At 44.5% G+C, this 22,168-nt stretch overlaps 1 protein-coding gene and 1 non-coding gene across 10 annotated transcripts; both read right to left on the bottom strand.

Annotated features, from left to right (window-relative positions):
• Positions 1-17: 17 nt before the first annotated feature.
• Prc1 (protein regulator of cytokinesis 1) lies at positions 18-21,725 on the bottom strand. Of its 9 annotated transcripts, none has more exons than XM_006229433.5 (15): positions 21,428-21,686; positions 15,220-15,352; positions 14,757-14,879; positions 11,268-11,501; positions 11,000-11,170; positions 9,559-9,708; positions 9,151-9,298; positions 8,205-8,341; positions 6,068-6,163; positions 4,702-4,848; positions 4,404-4,514; positions 3,637-3,747; positions 2,935-3,111; positions 2,574-2,615; positions 22-1,078 (listed from the first exon to the last, which is right to left on the bottom strand). In XM_006229433.5, exons 1-15 carry the CDS (start codon positions 21,436-21,438, stop codon positions 1,007-1,009), a joined length of 1,863 nt encoding a protein of 620 aa, XP_006229495.1. In that variant the 5' UTR covers positions 21,439-21,686; the 3' UTR covers positions 22-1,006. The 9 variants fall into 9 exon arrangements, with proteins under 9 accessions (NP_001100999.1, XP_006229495.1, XP_038968929.1 ...); XM_039113001.2 differs by having other exon boundaries at positions 4,413-4,514; NM_001107529.1 differs by lacking the exon at positions 2,574-2,615 and having other exon boundaries at positions 18-1,078; positions 21,428-21,556.
• LOC120100407 (small nucleolar RNA SNORA48) lies at positions 19,758-19,894 on the bottom strand. The gene has a single exon (XR_005500167.1). It is a non-coding gene; the product is annotated as a small nucleolar RNA SNORA48 (small nucleolar RNA).
• Positions 21,726-22,168: the final 443 nt, after the last annotated feature.

Genomic DNA, 22,168 nt, shown 5'->3' with positions numbered 1-22,168 from the left:
GGAGAAAAATAAAACGTAGTATTTGAAAGATTAACTATATACATTTTATTTTAATATGTTTAAAAACAACATATATATGTGTGTGAGTAGACAGCATACTGACACAGACCAGGTTTTAAAGAATCATTTAATGTGTTGGCAGAACTGGCACAGACAGAATAAATAATAGTGCTTTGGGGAGAGTAGTGATGAACTGGGTAGGCAAGAAAGAGCCTCAGTGTGGACGTGATCACACAGATAACATGGAGATGTGCAAAGTTGTGGAGTCCATGACAGAAATGGCCCAACCCACCCAGATAGCTTCTCTATTTGGTTGTCAACTACAGGGAACAGACTAGGCCCGGTGAGCACAGGGTTGGGAGACTGGAGAAAGACTGAAGAGGTCAGAGAATGTGTGTTCACACACACACCCCTCCAAGATTGCACTACAGAAACAACTGTCGCTGCTGCTCTTTTGGCGGCAGCTCAGGCCATCTCGAATGCTGAGACACAAGGAACCAGAATAGTACACTGCTGGGTACAGGCCTCTGGGTAAGATCAAAGTTACTACAGCTACAGCATTAATCAAATGTCCAAGAACAAAAAATATATTTTTAGATGTTAATTCCAAGTCTACAAGTCAGAATTACTTCATGTCTCACCCTGTACCCCAAAGCTGGGCATAATCATTTTTTTCATTTTCCAATATAGTATTATGACAAACCCTTGATCATTCTTTACGTAGAATTATGGGGTAGAGAAAAAAATAGCTACCAGATGTTAAAAAGCTTGTATAACTATCGTAACTAGCTTTTAAGATCTCTTGACTCAAAAACTTAAGGTCTCTTGACTCTGTGCCCGTGAAGGCTTTCTTCTCTTGTGCTCCTTCCTGTCTAAGGAAGGCGCAGTTAACAGAACCTGCCCAAGGTAGTTGTTTCAAACATTAAACTGTTGGAAAGTCGCCCCTTGGGTTCGTCAGTCCAGTCTAGGCACAGGAAACCACAGCTGGCTAACTGGACAGGGATTCTCAGGACTGGATGTTGGTGGAATTGAGGATTCGAGAAGTAGCATCAGATCTGGAAGCCTTTGACAGTTCTCGCTGTTGAAGAATAGGCAACATCAGTGACAGTGCAGTTTCTACCCCTCCGCTTTAAATGTGGTCAAGGGTTATTAGCACAAAGCCTCCAGGGAAGTTTCCCTGAGTTCCTAGGAAGAGACTCAGGAACACTAGCACCATTCTGTCAGTCACAAGCCTAGCACATGTGCACATAGGCCTGAACCCAGTCCAATCTTAAGCTTCACCAAGAGAAACCCCTTATTTCACATCATAGCAGTTGTTCAGCCAAGAGAACAGCAAGCTTTGTTTTTGTTTTTCCTCACCCTGCTGGGAATATAACCCCAGGGCCTTGCACATGCTAGAGGCTTTGGTTTCTTGATCCCTTTGTAAAACAAGGGTCAGACCACTTATCTACCAATCCCTGGGGCTGAGGGCTTTGTAACCTGCTGATTTGATCTCATGCTGGAGTACATGGTGGGAAAATACAAGATGAAAGCGTGAATGGCCACGGAGAAAGACTGGTAGTAGTAGAAGTCAGCTGAGTGAGTGGCTTTAGTGCTACCCATAGACTTGGTCAACTATAGCTGCCAGTATCAGAAGAAACCCTCCGGGTTTAGCCAGAGATAGATGAATGTGTAGCTACAGTTAAGCCTCAAACAGGAAATGGGCTTTCACTGAGCAAACGTAAAAGGGAAAACTAGATGTGCTGCTCAGCAATCAGACAACTAGAGCTACACACACCCCTTTCTCCTCACACAGAAACACCACCATCCTTGTCATGGGAAGAACGGCCAGAGCATCAAGAATTCCCATATTCCAAACTGGCCATGCTGGTCTTATGGTCTCCTTCCCTATCTCACCATGAGAGGAGGTAGTCTTAAGTTTAATATGGTGCCCCCTAAAGGGGGAGGAGCAGCCCTCACCTCACTGGTAAGATACTGAGGGAAGAGAAAATAGATGGTTAAGGAGGCCACCAAATTCAGAGCGGGATAAATTAAAGAGCAAAGTGAAAAGGTGTTTTCTGTCTTCACACACATTAGCAGCTCACTGGCAGCAGTAAGTAGAGGAGAGAAAATCAGCATAGGCCAGACAGACGGGGCAGTTCAGCGAGTGTTAGTAAGGAGCATACTCCAGGAAATAATCAGCACACAGGCCAAGAGCCTCAGTACAAGCAGCACACAGCTGGCCCCACCCCTATGTTGTGGGGCCTTTATTCTCCATCTTAGGTGGGGCTGAGAATCCAATTCAAGCCTGAACATGGTTTGGTTTGGTTTGTTTGTTTTGTTTTGTTTTTCTAGCCACCATGTCCGTCTACTGGAAATAGAAACCAGAAACTTTATTTTTGAAACCCATAATAGGAATTCCTGTTTCCTTTGTTTTTGTTTTGTTCTTGTTGTTTTGACTTTTTATTTTTAAAAAGTTCTCATGTTGATACAGCTGAGATTATGGGTTAGTGAAGTGCTGTGCCCAGATGCGAATGAAGCCAGCAGATAACAGATCAGTTTGGAAAGGGGACATGCAGGGGTGCCATACAGACCTGAAGCCCAACAGTGGAGCTGTCAGAAAGGGACGGGTCCTTCTAAGAACAAAGAATTAAGACAATTACCAAGAACTCCACCAAGAGAGCACCAGGGCAGTCATTAATTAGCAGGTTACCTCCTGCAGCCAAGGAATGACACCGCAGAAAGATCAGGTCAAATGTCTGGTTTCTGACATCACCCCCTTCTTCCTCTACAACCCCTTAAGCCACCCACCCCCTAGCATGATCAAGGCATGAAAGGGATTCTCAGCCCTCAGGTTGCTGTCCTGACTGAATATCCTGGGTGCCCTTGTAAAGATACCCCTCAGCCAACTGTGTGCTCCCCAGAGACTGGTAGATATCAGAAAAGGTGAATTACCGAAAACTCAGAATAGGTGCTGGCAACAGACTTAATGCTGCAGTTGCGCTGGAGGGGCGTCGAGCCAGAGTACCCACCGCTCAGGATGCTGCCATTGAGGTCCAAGTTCTCCTTGTTGGCCCTAAGCCGGGCAGCTCTAGGTGTTTTCTTTCCAGAACATAGAGAAGTGACTACTGACTGCAGAGAAGAAAGATAACCGTGTTACCTATCACCTTAGAATGAACTCCCACAGGAAACCCTGACGCTGCATTTGTGTCACTCATAAGTCTCTTAAGCCTGGACACAGCTGACTTAATGCGGCAGTTAGGCACGATGGTGCACGCCGTGGATCCCAACAGAAGCAGGCTATCTCTGAGATCCTGGACATAACAGCTCCAGAACAGTCAGCTACACAGTGAGACCCTGCCTCAAAGCGGACATTAGCAAATCCACCCTAGAAGAAACTCCTGATTTGTGTATCTTGTTTGTTTGCATTTGTGGCACAATCTCATGCAGCCAGGTATGTATAACCAGGGTTATTTCTCATGTAAAAAGAGGTCACACAAGGGAAAGTTTAAAAAGTCCTGGTCTAATGATTATCTGGATCGACCCCAATTATCAGAATCTCAATGATCAGCAACCATGACCACAGAAAGTAGACTGAGGAGGACCTTTGGAGGAATAGGTAGCAAACAGAGACGTGTTTGTATGGAATGTACTAACCTTGCTGCCAGAAGGGGGTAGTCGAGACATAGGTGAACGGTACACTGATCCACCAAAGACAGGCCGAATGCTACTATTGGGTGTAGCAGTAGACATGGTGGTAGTGTTCATCTAAGAATAGATCACTGAGGTGAGGATAACAACACCAGCCTTTCCAGCCACCCAGCTGTACCCTGCACAAGGAGCTTCCAGTAATGTTGGCTGTGTAGAATACCATGCAGCTTTAAGGAATTTAAAAAGGTATTTTAAAAGGTATTTAAGGGAATTTAATGGTGTATGTTTGTCAAAACTTATTAAAAGTGCACACTTTACATAATGCCTGCTTATTATACTAAAGTTATAAACTTTTAATGCTCAAGATTGAGCCAGGGCCTTGTGTACAATTTAAAAAATATTTAACATACTATGTGATGGTTCATACCTGTAATTCCTGCTAGCATTCTAGAGGCATTCATTAAAAGCATGGAAGGGGTCTTTTACACAGTACTGTGGCTCCCTGTGGCAATTATAGGACAAACTTCTGTAAACTATTACTACAGAATGTTGCTCTCAGCCGCTGGGAATCTAGTGCAGTCTTGAGAGCTGGCAGAGCTGGTTATTCTTTGACTCTCACTACAAGCAGCCACTCAGCATTCCAGTATTTCCCCATTCGCTTGGATAGACTCAGCCTAGAAAGAGAAGCCCTTTGCCTTCTTAGCAGGGCAGAGGCATAACAAGCAGAGTTTCCCTCTCCCTTGCCAACAGCAGCAGCACGAAGGTAGGTTTACCTTGCGTACTTTGCCACACTTGTTGGGAGTCTGTCCTGGTCTTTTGCTAGGTGTCCGGGGAGCACTGCCGTACAGCATCTCTGTCTCTGTCTGTCTCTTGTTCTTTAGTTGCTGCATGGAACAAAGATAGCCCCGGTAAGACAGCAGGACCAGAGACTCAGATAAACATCTCTGAAGCCTGAGGTAGAAGGAGCTGCTGCAATCTATCGATTCTTCAGTGGACCCCGATCTGTGGCAGAGAGGCAGGACCACTCTAATTGCTACCCTCCCTCTTTTCTTAACTTGTGTGCACACTTACCCTCTCCTGTTTGGCTCGCTCTTTCTCCAACCGATGTAACTCCCACTGCTCTGTAACATACTCCATGAATTTCTGCCCGTTCACCACAAATGCTGTTGAGTTCTCTTGTTCCCAGTGTTCAATCCGTGCCTTCAACTCCTCTTCCAGCTGCCCCCAAACACAACACATTGTTTACTTCCAATAACATTGGTGTTAATCTCAAATGAAATAATTGTCCTAAAGACTCCACCCCAGAGTAGCCTTCGGATAGACAGTTGGACCATGTGGCTACAGTTGGAACAAATGGAAATCAAAGACTAGGAGTTCATTTAGATACACATTGAAACGGGGAATAAAGGGCAAAAACCCAGTCTAAAAATGAGAGGTTTTGATGACTAAAGTTGGAAACAGCACTGGGTGATTTATAAACAGAATTATGGGGCTGGAGAGATGGCTCAATAGTTAAGAGCACTGACTGCTGTTCTAGAGGTCCTGAGTTCAATTCCCAGCAACCACATGGTGGCTCACAACCATCTGTAATGGGATCTGATGCCCTCTTCTGGTGTGTCTGAGGACAGCTACAGTGTACTAAATCTTTTAAGAATTATGGAAGAATTATCAGGATTTCAATATGGAATCAACCTCTTAACTAACCAGAAAGGTGGGTAAGGGAACTTGATATCTCAGTCCCCTCACCTCTACACATGGAAATAATCTTTTTTTTTTTTTTTTTTTTTTGGTTCTTTTTTTTTTCGGAGCTGGGGACCGAACCCAGGGCCTTGCGCTTCCTAGGTAAGCGCTCTACCACTGAGCTAAATCCCCAGCCCCGAAATAATCTTAACTTGTGGGATACTGGACAGTGATATGATTAAATGAGATGCCATGGACGAGTGCCTGGCAGAAATCAGTAAAAGCTGTTTAGTTTGAGTACAGAGCAGACGATGAGAACAAAGCACACAGACTTTGGTAAAATTCGGCGCAGGCGCAGTAGCTATCCTAATTCTCACTGAAGTCTTCACGGTACAACACCTCACTGCTATTATCCGGAGACAGCCTTTTAAAATGAGGTCATTAGGCTAGGCCCTAATCTAATAGGATGGGCAGTAATTAGGACAGAGACCCAGAGAAAAACCACATGAAGACACGGGGACAGAGGATGGCCATCTCTAAGTCAAACAACCTCATTAAGAGACCCAACCCTATCAAAGACACCTTGAGTTCATTAAACTTAAATTTCTGTTTTTTTAAGCCAACTAATCCCTGGCACTCAGTTGTGGCAGCCTTAGCAAACTCTGATAACTCAGATGCTACATTAGAAGGCCCACTATGTACTGTCTTTCCTATGCTTAGAAAGGACAGAGAATAAAGTATCTTACAAGCACAATACCTTAGGGAGTGTTTTCTGGAGCTTTGCTCGTTCCTTTTCTTCTTTTAAAAGATTTCCCCCTCGGTTTGTAAACCGACTTGGATCTGAAGCTTTTCTCTGCGAAAAATACACTTATTAGAGTAAAACCTCAAAGGATGGGGAGAAGATTCAGGATAGTGTCTGCTGCAGATCTTCAAACTCACAAGAGTTGCTTGTGCCAGTGCCTGCCTGCAACCCCATGCTGGGGGTTGGGGCTGTAGGGCAATAGGATCCTAAGGCTTGATGGCAGGCCAGCCAGCCTAACTAATGTAAGAGGCTCCAAACTGATTGAGAGAATTCAAGAAATAAGGTGGGAGCCAGCACTCAGGAGGCAGAGACAGGCAGTTTTCTGTGAGTTTGAGGCTAGCCTGGTCTAGGCAGTGAGTTTTAGGGCAGACAGAAACCGTGTTTCAAAAGGAAAAAGGTAGAGAGCAATTGAAGACAGCTGATATTAACCTGTCTTGCACATGTGTATACATGCACCCACACATGAACACATATACACCACATAAAACATCAAAAACAGAATCCTACTATATAGACACCAATTACTTCTGCCAAGGCTCTTCCTCACCAGATAACTTTAATGCTTTTATGAGCTGTATATTCCTGTCTACACAAAAGTGAGAAACAGTCATTTCCTATGCCATGGGCATTCCCTGCCAAACGTAAGGTCATCCACTGGGGTTCAGGAAAACTAGCATTTCCTTGGAAAAGTGAAACCATACACATTAGCATATATTAGTTCTATGAAATAAGAGTGTTTCATATTCTCATGCATGTACATGATGCATGTGTTCACACCCTCCTGCTACTCTCAATGCCTTCCTGCTGACTTCCTTCCTCTTGCCAACTCTCTTTCTCCTTGGGATTTTTGGAGGAGGTGACCCAATGAGCTTTTAAGTAGGGTTGCTTACAGGATCAAGGGTGGAAGGGTTTTGTTTGTTTTTAAGACAGGGTTTCTTTGTGCAACCCTGGCTGTCCAGGCTGGCTTCTTCCTCTGCCTCCCAAGTGCTGGGATTAAGATGTGAGCCACCACCGCCAGACGAAGGATTATTTACAGGAACATTTGCAACTTTCCAGTAGCTACAGTACTTAAAAAGAAAATGTCTGTGGTGGTGGTGGTGGCTCATGCCTTTAATCCTAGCACTCAGGAAGCAGAGGCAGGTGATCTCTATAAATTCAAGGCCAGTCTGGTTTACAGCATGAGTTCCAGGACAGCCAGGACTACACAGAGTAATGCTGTCTCAGAAAAACAAAGAAACAACAAAATCAAAAAAACCAACAATTCGGGGTTGGGGATTTAGCTCAGTGGTAGAGGGCTTAAGCCTAGCAAGCGCAAGGCCCTGGGTTAGGTCCCCAGCTCCGAAAAAAAACAAAAACAAAAACCCAACAATTCTTGTCTCTGTAGGTCCAACTGGCCTGGAACTAAAAGATCTGTCTGTATGTGCAGGATAGAAGGAAGCCTGCACTAAGGACCAGCCTTTACTTGCCTATAACTTCTGTCCACTTAAACACACACAGGTGAAGGCCTGGGTTAAATTCCCAGCACTGCCAGAAAATACGATACGCTGAGCCGGGGATGCATGACAGAACATGCAAAAGACCCTGATTTCAATTCTCAGTACCATAAAAAAGTTTGTCATTCTTCCATTTTAACTTTTCATTTTTGCTATTTTCTATGTATCCATAGCAATGAGCACATAACATTATAAATTAGGTGCATTACTCAAAACTAGGGGCAGATAATAGACATTGCTGACATAGTGCTTGACTGGTACAGCGCATAGAAAATAACTGCGGGGAGCACGATTCCCTTTCATCCCTCCTCTTACATGTGGGTGTGTCAACCAGGGAACCTGCTTTAGACCTGTTTGTGACTGTTCTCTGCTTTCAACCAGAGCAAGGATTACCAGAGGCCTAGCTGTAAGCTTCACAGTTCCTCACCTCAGTCTGACTTCTCTAATTGTAATTTTTGGCTTTCACTTTAAGCTGAGGCTAGGCTACAACTCCTGACTATTCCAGAGCTTCCACATGCTGGGATCACAGATAGGAGCAAACACACTTGGCATGCTTTCAATACCGCTCCAAAGAAAAACAGATACAACTAGGCTATTACCTCAAACTCTAGGAAAAGTTTCCAGCTCTCTTCCCATTTCTGGACTCCTTCAAACAGTTCCTTGTGAGCTTCATAATAGTTTCTTAACCGTATAACCTCAACATCATGAAGATGGAGCAGGTTTTCTGTGTAGTCCTCTGTAACAGAGAAGTTTAATTTCTTATTAAATCCTCTAGCAGTTCTCAACCTCTGGGTCATGACCCTTTTGGGGTTAAGCGACCCTTTTCACCAGAATCACATATCATATAACCTGCATATCAGATATTTACCCTTTGATTCATAACAGAACAAAATTACAGGTTTTATGAAGTAGCAACAAAGTAACTGTATGGCTGAGGTCACCACAACATGCAGAACTGCAGTAAAGGGTCTCAGCATTAGAAAGTGAGGACCATTGCCCTCGTGTTTGTTATTCCAAGTAACTAACACTACAGTATGGAAAGTTTTCTCCTTTATAATGACAAGGTTATAAATAAAATAATAGTAAATCTTAAAACAAAAAGAAAAATTATATCCACATTTGTCATAGTAGTTGGGATGGACTAAAATGCAGTCTAAAATGATGACCATTCTTCAAAGTGTGTTGTCTCTCTTTTCTGTTTCTATGCTAGGCCCTGCTGGTAGGAGACCGGGCTACATGAATTATCTAGACAGCTGTTTGGTTAGGACACTCCAACTCTGATTAGCTTAAGACAGCTTGGAACTCCTTTCTTGACTTCCTGAGTTCAGACAAAGACTCAAGCATTTAGCTGTTATAATTCTCTTTACTGCTCAAAATGTATGCTTTAGTGCCCTTTTCTTTGGATCAAAAATAATAATAGGTAATATTTTTAAGGTTTGGCCGTATCTGTTCACAAGGGGAAATAAGAACTTCCTGGTGAGGGTCACAGCTTGTAAAGGACCTCAAGGGCAGCAGCCACATGAAGACCATCACCTCTGTACTAACCAGAATAGTAAGGGGCAAAAGCCTGCCTCTGTTCCTGGCTATAAAAGCACTGGTCCCAGAACTGAGCCAGCTCCACTCGAATTGTCTCAATCACTTGCTTTATGTTTTGCATTTTCAGTTCTTCTAACCGATCCACTTCTAATTTCAACTGAAAGAAAAAAGACAAAGGTTATATATCCATACTTCTAGTCCCTTGTTTGTCTATCCATGTTTAAATAAAATCACAGCACGAACCTATAGAGGTAAATCAACAACATGCTTTATAACATTGCAAGAGTAGACATCTAAGAAATGCGCCAAAATAGAAAGAGCATGTCTTTGCTGGCTCGAGACTAGCTAGTAAGGACATTAGACTCACCCCAGAAATGCTCAGAGCACTATTTACCCAGCATGCACTGGACTTCTTACCGCATTCCTGATTTTGGTTTTTGACCCAGTCATAATTGCAGCCACAGGTTCTCTCTCCTCTTCAGGTATCTGTAGCCTATCCCAGAGCTCTCGGATTTGAGCACGGAGCCCCTCACATTCTGCTTCATTTTGTGACTTTTTCACTTCCAGCTGTGACAAGGAAAGGCAGTAGTTACTCTAAGGCAGCAAAGGCTGTCCTAGACTCTCAGGAAAATGTCTGGACCCAGGAGAAGAGAAAGCACTTTTATGAGATTCTTATATATTCATATGCACATCTTCTCTATGTAGCACAGGCTGGCTACACCTTGACTCAGGTTCCTGAATGTGGATGGAGTATAGTTTAGGTATTGCTATTGTACCTTTAGATTAAATGCTAAGAGATATCTTTTCATGCCATCTACACATATGCTGTAAGGCTGCCATTGCCATAGGCCATCAGACCTATCACAGGATTCAAATTTTGACTTCTTGTTGTGTTTTAAGATAGGATCTCATTATGTAGCCCTGGCTGGCTTGGAATTCAGACTCACCTGCCTCTGCCCACTGAGGCTTAGGTTTAAAGGCATGTGTTCACATTTTGAATTATTATTAAACATTAGGCTAATTAAAATGGCTAGTACTATTTCAACTGAAATTTAACTTAATATTCTAAAAATATTATATTTCTTATTCAAATAGATAGCTTAGGCTCTTTTTCTCAAGGAAGGAAGGAAGGAAGGAAGGAAGAAAGGAAGGAAGGAAGGAAGGAAGGAAGGAAGGAAGGAAGGAAGGAAGGAAGGCAGGCAGGCAGGCAGGCAGGCAGGCAGGCAGGCAGGCCGGCTGGCCGGCCAGGGTTAGGATTCATGAGACTGCCAGGTTTGAATTCAATCTCTACCACTAAAAAGCAAAAAGGGAAAACAGGAGCTCAGAAGTTGGCGCAGTCAGTAAAGGGCTTGCCAGAACACGGGTGAAAAGTTGAGCCTGGAAGGGCAAGCCTGTCATCTTAGCTCGGAATGTCAGACAACCCTGTAAGGCTCACCAGCCGACAAGCCTGGCCTAGTAAGTGAGCACTGGTCCCAGTGAAAGCTTGTCTCTACAAGGTGTACAGCTCCTAGTACTGACACTTGCAGGTGACCCTCTCTTATATGTCTGTCTGTCTGTCTCTCTCTCTCTCTCTCACACACACACACACACACACACACACACACACACACACGCCATTCTTTGTGTTTGCTTATGTATTCTCTTCACTCACACTGGCACCTTATTTAAGACTAAGCTGTCGGGGTTGGGGATTTAGCTCAGTGGTAGAGCGCTTGCCTAGGAAGCGCAAGGCCCTGGGTTCGATCCCCAGCTCTGAAAAAAAGAACAAAAAAAAAAAAAAAAAAAAAAGACTAAGCTGTCAGTTTCTTCATTGATGAATACGACTGAGATGCTACGCCACAACTGGACCAGACAGTACCTGCTTTAGCAGCTTCTGTAATGTTGCAATATTCTCCAGTGATAAACAAAAGGCACTCTCATCCTCACACACTACGTCTCTTTCAAAGCTTGTATCCGGAGTGTGCTCTAATTCTTCCATACACAATATGATTTGTCTCTTAATGTTGACAAATTGTTCATGCCTCGATTCCTTAAAAAAAAGAAAGAAAGAAAACCAAGAAAAACAAATTAAAGACACCTAAAAGTCGAAGAGTTTCAGGGTAGAATGAATGATGCAGGCAGCATACCTTTGTTTCCCTCAAAGTTGCCACACGTTGTCGGAATAGATTCAGCTCTTCTAAGGTGGGGACAGAGGTGCTGTCTACATCACAGGGAGGCATACACAGAATTTCACGGAGCTCTTGATCTTGTTCTTGAAGTAGCTTAAGTTCCTGCTTTCTCTCCTTTTTCTGTTTTCTCATCAATTCTACTTGAGTGCGCAAATCTTTTTCTAATTGCAAGACAGTTATTTCTTTATCTTCCTGTGAAACGACATGATTATTAATAATAAAAGCCAAGGATGGGAAGCACTAAGAGAAACAGCGATTGACAAAGCAAGCACTTCAAGCTGGCGTGGCTATGCACACTTTAATCCTCGCTCTTGGGAGGTAGAGGCAGGGGGATCTCAGAGTTCAAGGCCAGCCTAGTCTTGACCGAAAGAGGGTCACCTAGGGTTTCTAGCAGGGAAAGTCTGTTTTTCTTTCTCTTGACTTGTAGTATGTGGCCAAGAAAGATCTCAAAGTCCTGATCTTTGCACCTCCTGTCTCAGGGGCTCAGGTTATTGGCATGGGTCCTATGCCCAACTTCCTTTTCCAATTTTTTTTCTTTAACAATGGCAAAATGAAGGGTTAGGGATTTAGCTCAGTGGTAGAGCACTTGCCTAGCAAGCGCAAGGCCCTGAGTTCGGTCCCCAGCTCTGGGGAAAAAAAAAAAAAGAGGATCAAATTATAACAATGGCAAAATGCCCAATTATCACCCTACATACAAATCTTTGCAGTTTGTCAGTGTATAGCAGTGGTCTATAACTTAGCAATAGATTTATTCCATGACATTTCATCTTTACAATGGGACAAAGGCAATACACACTCAGCACAATCTATATTTCAGGTACTAATTCAACCACAGTTTTTCACTTTCATACAGTACTAAAATTACACAAACAAAAAAGAAAATACTTTTTCTTTTCTGAGATGGTCTCACTGGCCTTGAATTTGGTATCCTCCTGTCTGGTTTCCACATGCCGAGTATACAGGCCTGCACTGTCACACCAACCAAAATCATGTGTATGCAACCTTTGACAGTATGACACAAAATTGACGTCTACGTAGTTCATACCTGAGGACAGGCTGTCAAGATGGCTTGGAGGGTAAAGGTTTGCTGTCAAGCCTGACAATCTGCTCCTCACAGCCCACAGGGTAAAGGAAAGAAACAACTCCTGTAAGATGTTCTCTGACCCGTGCACACCTATAATCCCAGCACTTGGTAGGCAGAGGCAGGTGGACCTGAGTTTGAAGCCAGCCTGGTCTACAGAATGAGTTCCAGGACAGCCAGGGCTACACAGAGAAACCCTGTCTCAAAAAAGTCAAACAAACTAAAAAGCAAAACCAAAACAAACCAAAAAACCCCAAAGCTCTCGTAGCACATGTGTGTGTGTGGTGAAGGGTTGCCATGACATGCATAGGACAGTAACAGAATGGCATTTCACATGGCTTCTGGGGACTGAACTCAGGCCCTCTGGTTTTTATGACAATCACCCACTGACTCATCTTGCTGGCCAATACCAGAGACTAAAACTAGGACATGACGCTAGTAAGACCCCCTAAGGCTGAACTGCATCCACAGTGGTTTAGATTACAATTCTGTATTAATCCACAGGTTAAACGTGTGTGTACGATGGGGCCAAACTCTAGGTTAAGGTGTTTTGTGCAATGTGTACAACAACCAAGTGTAAACTACAATTTCCCATAACTTAACTGTACAATTAAAAAAAATGTATGGTGGCTTTATGAGGATGTGGTCTAAGTGAAGAAGCAATTGTGAATACTGCTGTGCAATCCTACAGTCACTCACCTCCAGAACTCATTTCTTCTTGCAAAACTCAACTGCTCATTTGGCAAAAGGTCCTCCTTTATGCTCCCACCCACTCCAGTCCACTCCACTTCTCGGCTCTATGAATCTGACTGTCTTAGGTACTAGGGGACTTTGTAAGAGGGTACAACGACCAGAAAAGGCTTGGTTAGCTGGAGATGGTTTATCTAGTTCTTACTAGCTGAAATACATTAAAATCCTATGAACACCACTTATCAATGTCAACTTAGTAGATCCTTCTCTACTGCAGTGGATAAATAAGGGACTAACTAGAGTGACTAGTGATTCTATGTCCTACAAATAAATACAGTTTCATTTAGAATTGTTAAAAACTGCTGTATGTTTAAGGAAGATAGATGTACCAGTGTGCACCAATTTCTCATGTACCTATTTTGACATTGAAAATTTAAAAACAAAAGACTGAACTGAAGAGAAACTTTATGTAAAAATCAGTGTCATTTATGGTAATTCCAAGAGACTGCTCTGACGTCATGATCTCTTGAATGCTCTTGACTGCCAGGGATGAATCACCCTTCCCCTTTAAAGGCAGTCTGAGTGCCAGAACTACTCCTCTACAGATGCCGGTGCTCAGTCAGTCCTGTTACGGTAAACAGGACATGAGAACCAGTCACCACCACCTTTCCCTGCTCCTCTGTGCCCAACTTTTCAGGTCCTATTCTGGTTGGTTCAGGGTATGCAGCTTTCGAGCATGGAAAAGAACAAAACAGTTGAATTTGGCTGCTTCCCTTTCTTTGTTATCACTAGGTACCCTCGCCTCCTGGTCCCACTCACTGTCAGGGTGGACGGGAGCATGGACACGTATATGAACAGATGGATCAACTCTGGGGGGTCACTCCCTAGGACTGTCCACTTTGCTATTGGTTTTAAAATTTATAAGGGTATAAGTTTTTCTCCTGCATGTGTCTTAAGTGTGCTACATGTGGACCTGATACCCACTGGGGCCAGAAGAGGGTGCTGGAGCTTGGAGTTCAGGACAGTTGTAAGACACCACGTGTGCTGGGGACTGAATCTGGCCCCTGTGCATGAGTGAGTGTTCTTAACTGCTGAGCCATTTCTCCAGCCCTCTGCCTTGTTTTTTATCTTTGTTTTCTTTTTGGAGATAACTTTTTTATTGGTTTGAAGCTTATGGATCAGGCTAGGCTGGCTAGCCAGTTAATCTTGAGAGATCAATCTATCTCTGACCCCCAGCAGTAAGGTTACAAGCATATGCTACCATAGCTGGCTTTTCCCCATGGCTATGAGGACTGGACTCAGTTCTCAAAGCTGTGAAGAGAGGACTTTACCAACTAACCCATTTCTTCCATGTTTCCCCAGCCCTTTCCACACAAACATCTGTGCCTCCATTTTCCTCAAAGTTAATTTAAAAACATTATTAAGCTCTATAAAACAGAAAAATGGCAAGGAGTTTTGATAACCTAATATTAGCTGCTTCACTTCAACATCTCATGTCTAGTCCTTCTCCTATAAGAAAGCTTTAGGGGTTGGGGATTTAGCTCAGTGGTAGTGCGCTTGCCTAGCAAGGGCAAGGCCCTGGGTTCGGTCCCCAGCTCCGAAAAAAAAAAAAGAAAGCTTTGGATTTGCAGTCCTAAATGAAACCAATCTCCCAAGCACTACGTTCTGCCACATACCTCAAATGGCTTGACTTGTAGCTCGCTGCACAGGGTGCTCAGCTCCTTCCGACAGATGGATATGCTCTTGAGAAGCCTTTCCCGCAGGTTCTCCTCCTCAGCAATCATTTTATCCAGAAGATCCTACAGGCGAGAAGACAGCTGATAAAGACTTGGAGCCAATGAGAACAAAACAATAAAAACATTGCAGAAAACCCACAAAATCAACTAGCATTAATATCAAAACCCTCATAATTTCAAATTTTACAGAAAGGGCTTTAAATAAAATCAGGACCAGCCCGTGATACTTTAGTATAAAGGCCCCGGAGTCAATCCCCTCTATCAGATATGGGCTCTGGCAATTGAGCTCAGGTCCAGGCTCATATCATGGAGTTGCAGTGGGTACTTTACCTGCTAAGTTACCCACCAATAATGTCCATCCCCACTGTTGTCCCTGCAGAGGAAGCAGTGTGAATCAACTCACCTTTATATGCTTCTTTACAACCTCGGTTCTTTGTAGTCTCTGCTCCTCGGGAATCCCAATTAACCCCCATATTTCCCGAAGGTGAGTTAGAGCTTTCTGGAGGCATACGATGGACTCGTCTGCTAGCACCTCACTGAAAATCAATAGAAAACCATTTTGTAAGACCCAGCATCACTGCCTCAAAATGAAAAGCACCATTTTCAGGAACTAAATTGAGTAGTTTCCCAGTGGCCCTGAGAGTAAATTCAGAGTAGGCATACTGGTTTAATAAATGCTCAGCCATTCTCCGTGTTTCCTAAACACACTAGCAAAATTATTCCATTCACCTGAATAACAACCAATGACTTTGATCAATGTTTCTATGTCTAATACTGAATTACAAATGCCTTTACAAAAGAAAACCAGGGCTGAAGAGATGGCTCAGCAGTTAAGAGCACTGACTGCTCTTCAGGAGGTCCTGAGTTCAATTCCCAGCAACCATGGTGGCTCACAACCATCTGTAATGAGATCTGATGCCCTCTTTTGGTGTGTCTGCAAGACAGTGACAGTGTACTCATAAAATAAAAAATTAGAAGAGAAAAACCAGACAAAATATCAGTAAAATAAACTCCTAGCTAGCATAAGAGCTTGCTAGTGAGAGGCTCCTGAAAACAGCTGCTGGAGAGCTGGGCATGGTGGTTTGTGCCCTTAAAGCCTACACTCCAGAGACTGAGCTGAGCCTTAAGTCCAAGAATCTTCGGCCTCAGCTTCCAGAGTGCTGGAATTACAAATGCACCCCACAAGCCCAGCACTCAGGAGGCAGAGGCAGCTGGATCTCTGTGAGGTCGAGGCCACCCTAGTGTACAAAGTCAGTCCAGGACAGCCAGTGCTGCATAGAGAAACCACTGTGTTGACCAAAAAGGAAGCCAAGACTTGAGTGGGGATAGAAGCAGCACTTAGCCATAGCACGGGAAGTAGAGACAGTCGTATGCCAACAGAATGGACCGATACACTCCAACAGTGAAAAGGAACAAATTACAAACAACACTGCCAAAACTCAAAACATGGTAGGCTGGCAAAGGGCTCAACATGTGAAGACTGAGTTGAATCCCTGCAACCTACATGGTAGGAAAAAACTGGTTCCTACATGTTGGCCTTTGACTTCACAAAACAACTAACAAATAAATGTGAAAAAAAAAAACAATAAAATAATACTAATTATGCTGAACTATGGCAAGTGTAAAGTCAAACCCAGTGATCCCTTCCCATGAGATTCACCTGGCATAGGATGGCCTTGACCCTTGACCCTTTGGTTCTCCTTGCACCTGCGCCACCAACCCCGGCAGTATGTAATCTTTGAAAGTTTCACTTTAGATTAGTGTCTTTAGCCAGAAAGCAGCGGCACATGTCTTAAATACCTGCACTAGGGGTGTAGAGCAGTCAGACCTCTGAATTTTAGGCCAACCTGATCTACAGAACAAGTTCCAGTTTAGCCATGGCTACAGAGAGAAACCCTGCCTCAAAAAACAAACAAACAAAAAAATAATCTCCTTTATAACATGTAAATAATAGACTGTTTTCTCCTTTTTCTTAGCTGCACCAAGGAAACAGACTGCTTTGGCTCTAAAGAACTGGAGCCTGGATAAACTCTGCCACCCTTTAGCACCCATTGGCCTTGGAATAAACCATTTAACCAACTACTGTATCCCCACAAATGATGGGGCCGGACACTTTGGTTACTGGTGTGTTTCAGAGAATTCAGTGATTTTAAGAAATACCAGTCTAGACCTTCATAAGTTCCTCAAAAGATCTTCAATAGTCACAAACAAACCTTAATATATTCACACTCAAACACTTCTCCCTAGTCATAAAATCCCAGTTTACGTTGCCTGTCCTAGGTGGATAGCATTAGCACCCAGACAATAATCCAGTGCTTAAAAACTTTTTTTTTTTTTTGGTTCTTTTTTTTTCGGAGCTGGGGACCGAACCCAGGGCCTTGCGCTTCCTAGGTAAGCGTTCTACTACTGAGCTAAATCCCCAGCCCCGCTTAAAAACTTTTACTGGTACACTAACCCAACAACTGTTAGGGGAAACTTAAGATTGTACTGTACTCCATTTCAGAAATCTCAGTGCTCACGTAGTATTTAGAATATACTGTACTCAATTCAGAACTGTTAACAGATTAATGCAATTAATATAATTTCTATGACTCGATATCCAACTAAGGAGTTTCCCTAAGGAGGCATGGCTCTTGCACTTCACTTCCTTAACAAAAAAGCTAGCCATGTCAAAACACTAACATCTCATCAAATTAACTGTCTTTTTACGGTCTTAAAGGTCCATCCTTACTAGTCAACTCCATGACAGCTAGATTTCTATTTAAAACAAAACAAAACAACAAACCACTGCTCAAGCCCCAAGAAAATACCCACTTCTCCTCATACTCTCCTCAGGAAAACAGTTCAATTACCTTATCCTCCAACCCATCAATCCCTCCAGAGTGCAGCCAACAGAACTTCCTAAGTATTCCCTGAACAATGTCCCCACCCCAGTCACATGCTGGGTGATGCTGGGTGTTTCTACATACTAGGTTCCCTTCATGTGCACAGTCTTACCTGGGAAACTAGGAACATGTTACTCACAATCACATTTGTTTTTATGTGTATGGGTGCTTCGTCTGCATGTATGCCTGTACCATGTATGTGTGTGCCTTGGTGCCTAAGGAGGTCAGAAGAGGTCACAAATGCTACGAGCTGCCACGTGGGTGTTGAGGTTTCAATTCAGAGCTGGGTGTGTTAAAACACACCTTTAACCTCAGGCACTCTGCAGGCAGAGGCGTCTGATCTCTGTAAATTCCAGGACACCTTCTCCCTAGAGCCAGTTCCAGGAAAGCCAGGGACATACACACAGCTGTCTAGGAAAAAAAAGGTGCATACTCCTCTTCCAGAGGGCTGGAGCTCAGTTCCCAGCACCTATATCAGGTAGATCACAATCATCTGTAACTCTGGTGGAACGAGTAGCTCGGACCTCAATTGTGACTGAACCACACATTAGCACACAAGTAATTACAAGAGAAATCCTTGACTGTTTATGGAGTTGGAGGCCAGCCTAGGCTACATGAAACCCTTTAATAAAACTCAAAATTCTTGGGGCTGGGGATTTAGCTCAGTGGTAGAGCGCTTACCTAGGAAGCGCAAGGCCCTGGGTTCAGTCCCCAGCTCCGAAAAAAAGAACCAAAAAAAAAAAAAAAAAAAAACCTCAAAATTCTTGTACAAATGTTTGTGTGACCATCCTTTCGCTTCTCCTGGGTAAATGCTAGCAGTGGAATTGTGGGTTTGCATGGTAACTGATTGAGACTGTACACCAATGCTGCTACATCATCTTTCGTCCCATAAGCAGTCTATTCGGGTGTAGTTTCTCACCAGTATTTGTTCTTTCATTTCCCTACAAGTCCTCCTCTGTGCAGCTCTGGCTGTTCTGGAATTTGCTCGGTAGACCAGGTGGTCTGGAACTCTGAGATCCGCCTGCCTCTGCCTGCCTCCCAAGTGCTGGGATCAGAGGGGCCTGCCACAGATGCCCGGACCACCAAGGCCTGGCCGTTTTCTGTCATTGTAGCCATCCTGGTGGTTGTGAAGTAGTGTCTACTTGTGATTTGATTTACGTTTCTTTGATGACTAATGCTGAACAACCAGTCATTTATGGATCTCATTTGGAGAGATAAGTGCTCAAATTCTTTTCCCATTGCACTAGGTTGATTTTAAGTCAGACCAAAAGAAGAAGAAGAAGACGACGACGACGACGACGACGACGACGACGACGACGACGACGACGACGACGGAGGAGGAGGAGGAGGAGGAGGAGGAGGAGGAGGAAGAGGAGGAGGAAGAGGAGGAGGAAGAAGAAGAGGAAGAGGAAGAAGAGGAGGAAGAGGAGGGGGAGGAGGGGGAAGAAGAGGCGGAGGAGGAGGAAGAGGAAGAGGAAGAAGAGGAGGAAAGAAGGAAAGAAGGAAAGAAAGAAAGAAAGGAAGGAGGGAGGGAGGGAGGGAGGGAATGGTTTTATCCTCTATGCTAGTGAAGCTAGGTGGCCTTGCTAGCATCTGAAAGTGAGGAGCATAGGAAATTGGAGACAGTCCTTTCACTTTTTGTTGGTTTGTTTCTGAGACAGGGTCTCACCATGTAGCTCTGGCTGGCCTGGACCTCAGAGAGGCACCTGTACAGGGATTAAGGCATGAGCCCCGTGCCTATGCTTTCCCGTGTAATGAACAGCCGTGAAGGAGGGAGAAATGAAGAAGATAAAGATATGCTGATGGGTGGAGGGATGGAGGAGAGGTTAAGAGCACTGGCTGCTCTCCCAGAAGCTTTGACCATATATGATGGTGTACGTCTCTAATCCCCACACTCAGAAGCACTCAGAAGGCACAGGCAGCTGCATCTCTGGGTTTGAGGCCAGCCTGGTCTACACAGGGAGTTCCAGGCAGCCAGGGCTGTGTACAGACCCTGTTTTAAAATCACCCTACCTTAAAAAATAAATACAATAAAAAAGACATCTTTTTTTTCTTTGCATGTGCCCTAGGCATGAAACAGCTTTGGCCACCAAGCCAGGCACCAAGCTAGAATGAACAAAGGCCTGCGTCTGCTCTGCCCTGCCTGAGAGCACCACCGCCAACATGGTGTCTCCTTGCCCACTGCCAGGGGGGAAAAGACATCTTCTTAAAATACAACATTGAGATGTAAACTCAATGATCTCAAATCCATCTGAAACCAAGACAAGGGATTGGTGTGGCCTTCTGCAATCTCAAGACTGTCTCTAAATTTTTAAAAAAGCAGAAGATGCTTGAACAACTGGAACTCATACTGGAAGACTGTATATTACTTTTTTTTTGGGGGGGGGGTCCCTTATGGGCTAGTCTGGCCTTGAACCTCCTACCTCTACCTCCCAAGAAAGTAGTGGGGATATAGGCGTGCCACCTCACCCAGCTGTCTGGGTTTCCTATTGATTCTTTTTATGGCAGAATGTCTGGAGCTCTCCTGCCTTGGGCTTCTGACATCTGTAGATTACAGCTGAGGGTAACCACATCCAAATATACTTTGAATACAAGTTTCTTTTCAATGTAATTTATGACTTTACTAGTCTTCATAATGCACCATTAATCCCAGAAGAGCGTAAATATATCACTTGGATGAGATTATCTGGAATCTTTAGCCTTGTACTCAAGTTGTTTTCACAATACTACTTATTAAGCGTTTTACTCTCTTCCCAGACTCTTGAGGCCAAGGGTCTGGGGGTAAAAAAATATGATCAAAATTAATCATGAAACCAAGATTCTTAAAATTAAAGCCTTGACACCCAGTCACTGCAGAAAGTTATTTTATAAGTTCGAAAACAGGCATTCAGCCTCTTACCCAAAGAGTCGTTCTGATCGAAATTTCAAATCAAGCACTCCCAAGTAGTGCTCAGTAAGTTTCTTTTTAATAGAGGGTCCTATTTATGTATGTATGTGCGTTGGTGTTTTGCCTAAATGTATGTCTGAGTGTGAGGATGTCAAATCACCTGGAACTGGAGTTACAGACAGTTGTGAGCTGCCTTGTGAGTGAGTGCTGGGTATTGAACCCAGGTCCTCTGGAGAGCAGCCAGTGTTTTTAGCCGCTGAACCATCTCTCTAACCCCGCCTAGGAATCTTAAAACGACCGGAAAAGAATTCCATAATTTGAGTTTGTTAACTTGCAAGTCATCTTTCCAAATCAAGTAAAAACACGGAACTAAAGACATTTAGAAAAGCGATACATTTAAAACTTCAGGGCTTTTTGAACGGTCTCGCTACCTAGCCCAGGCTAGTCTCAAAAGTACGTCTCCTAGGCTAAACTCAAATCAGTCTTGTTCTAGCCTCCCGAGCAATTGGATTACAGACTATATTTAGAAATGATAAGTCCACACCATTACAGGCTCAGCATTTACACGGAAGCGACCGAGTGGCCGGGACCTGAGGCTGCACCTGCGCTCCGCCGCCAGCTGCGCCAGGGCCTGAGACAAACCCACCCCGGCCTCGAGGAAGCGTGTCAACCCGCGCTGTCCGGTCCGCTGCTCGTCCCGCTAGTAGCCTCGGCCCCCAAGCCGGCTTCCAGCGCCCGCAGCCTCAGACACAGGTGCCTGAAGCCGAGCGAACCAGGCTGCCGAACCTGGTACCAGACCCGCACCTCAATAGTGGCTCCCTCCCCTAAGAGACCCGCACCTTCTCCTCATGGCGGATGCTCCGAGCCGTCCAGAATCGAGACCCTCCACTTCCCACGCGCGGGACGGAGGAAGGTAAGCAGCCACGGCAGCCTTCAACTTTCAGTCGGTCTCCACTCTCGAGCCGTTGGACCCCGCGGAATTCAAACCGAGCCGGAGGCGGCGCCGCCCGACAATTGGTTACTGCGTCCGCCACTCACGGAGCTCCGCCCTCGCCCCGCCCCTCCTGAAAGGGGCCGCTGCCTAAGCCTGCGGACTGGAGTACAGAGAACGCGCAGGGCGTGGGAAGCGCTAGCCGAGGAACGCGCGCCGGCCTCAGTGTGCGCATGCGTACACCATCCCTCAAGGGAGGGGTAAAGAGTGGCCAATGATGTCACCCGAGCCCCACCCGGTCTGTCGGCGCCGTTGGGTTTCAAAATTTTGTGCTTCCTCCGAGGTAACCCGGGAGACTGCCAAAACAGCTCAAAACTACCCGCTACTCTCCAATGTCCCAAGAGGAACAGGGATTAGCAGCAAAGTTTAGAAGGCAAACAAACCAGGCTCTTCGGCCCGGTACCTTAGTAGGCAAGTTTATCGCATTTAATCATTAGAACACACCTGTTAATAATGATCATCACTATCCTGTAGGAAAATTCGAGATTTGAGTAGCTTTTCCAGAACGTAGGCTGCTGAGGCAGGACGGGGAAATAATTTGGGTTACATGAAAAAAAAAATGACTAATTTACTTGCCCAATTAAGCTGT

The sequence above is a fragment of the Rattus norvegicus genome, chromosome 1 (genome assembly GCF_036323735.1).
Source record: "Rattus norvegicus strain BN/NHsdMcwi chromosome 1, GRCr8, whole genome shotgun sequence".
Lineage (NCBI taxonomy): Eukaryota > Metazoa > Chordata > Mammalia > Rodentia > Muridae > Rattus > Rattus norvegicus.
This window is presented reverse-complemented; position numbering and strand designations above follow the sequence as displayed.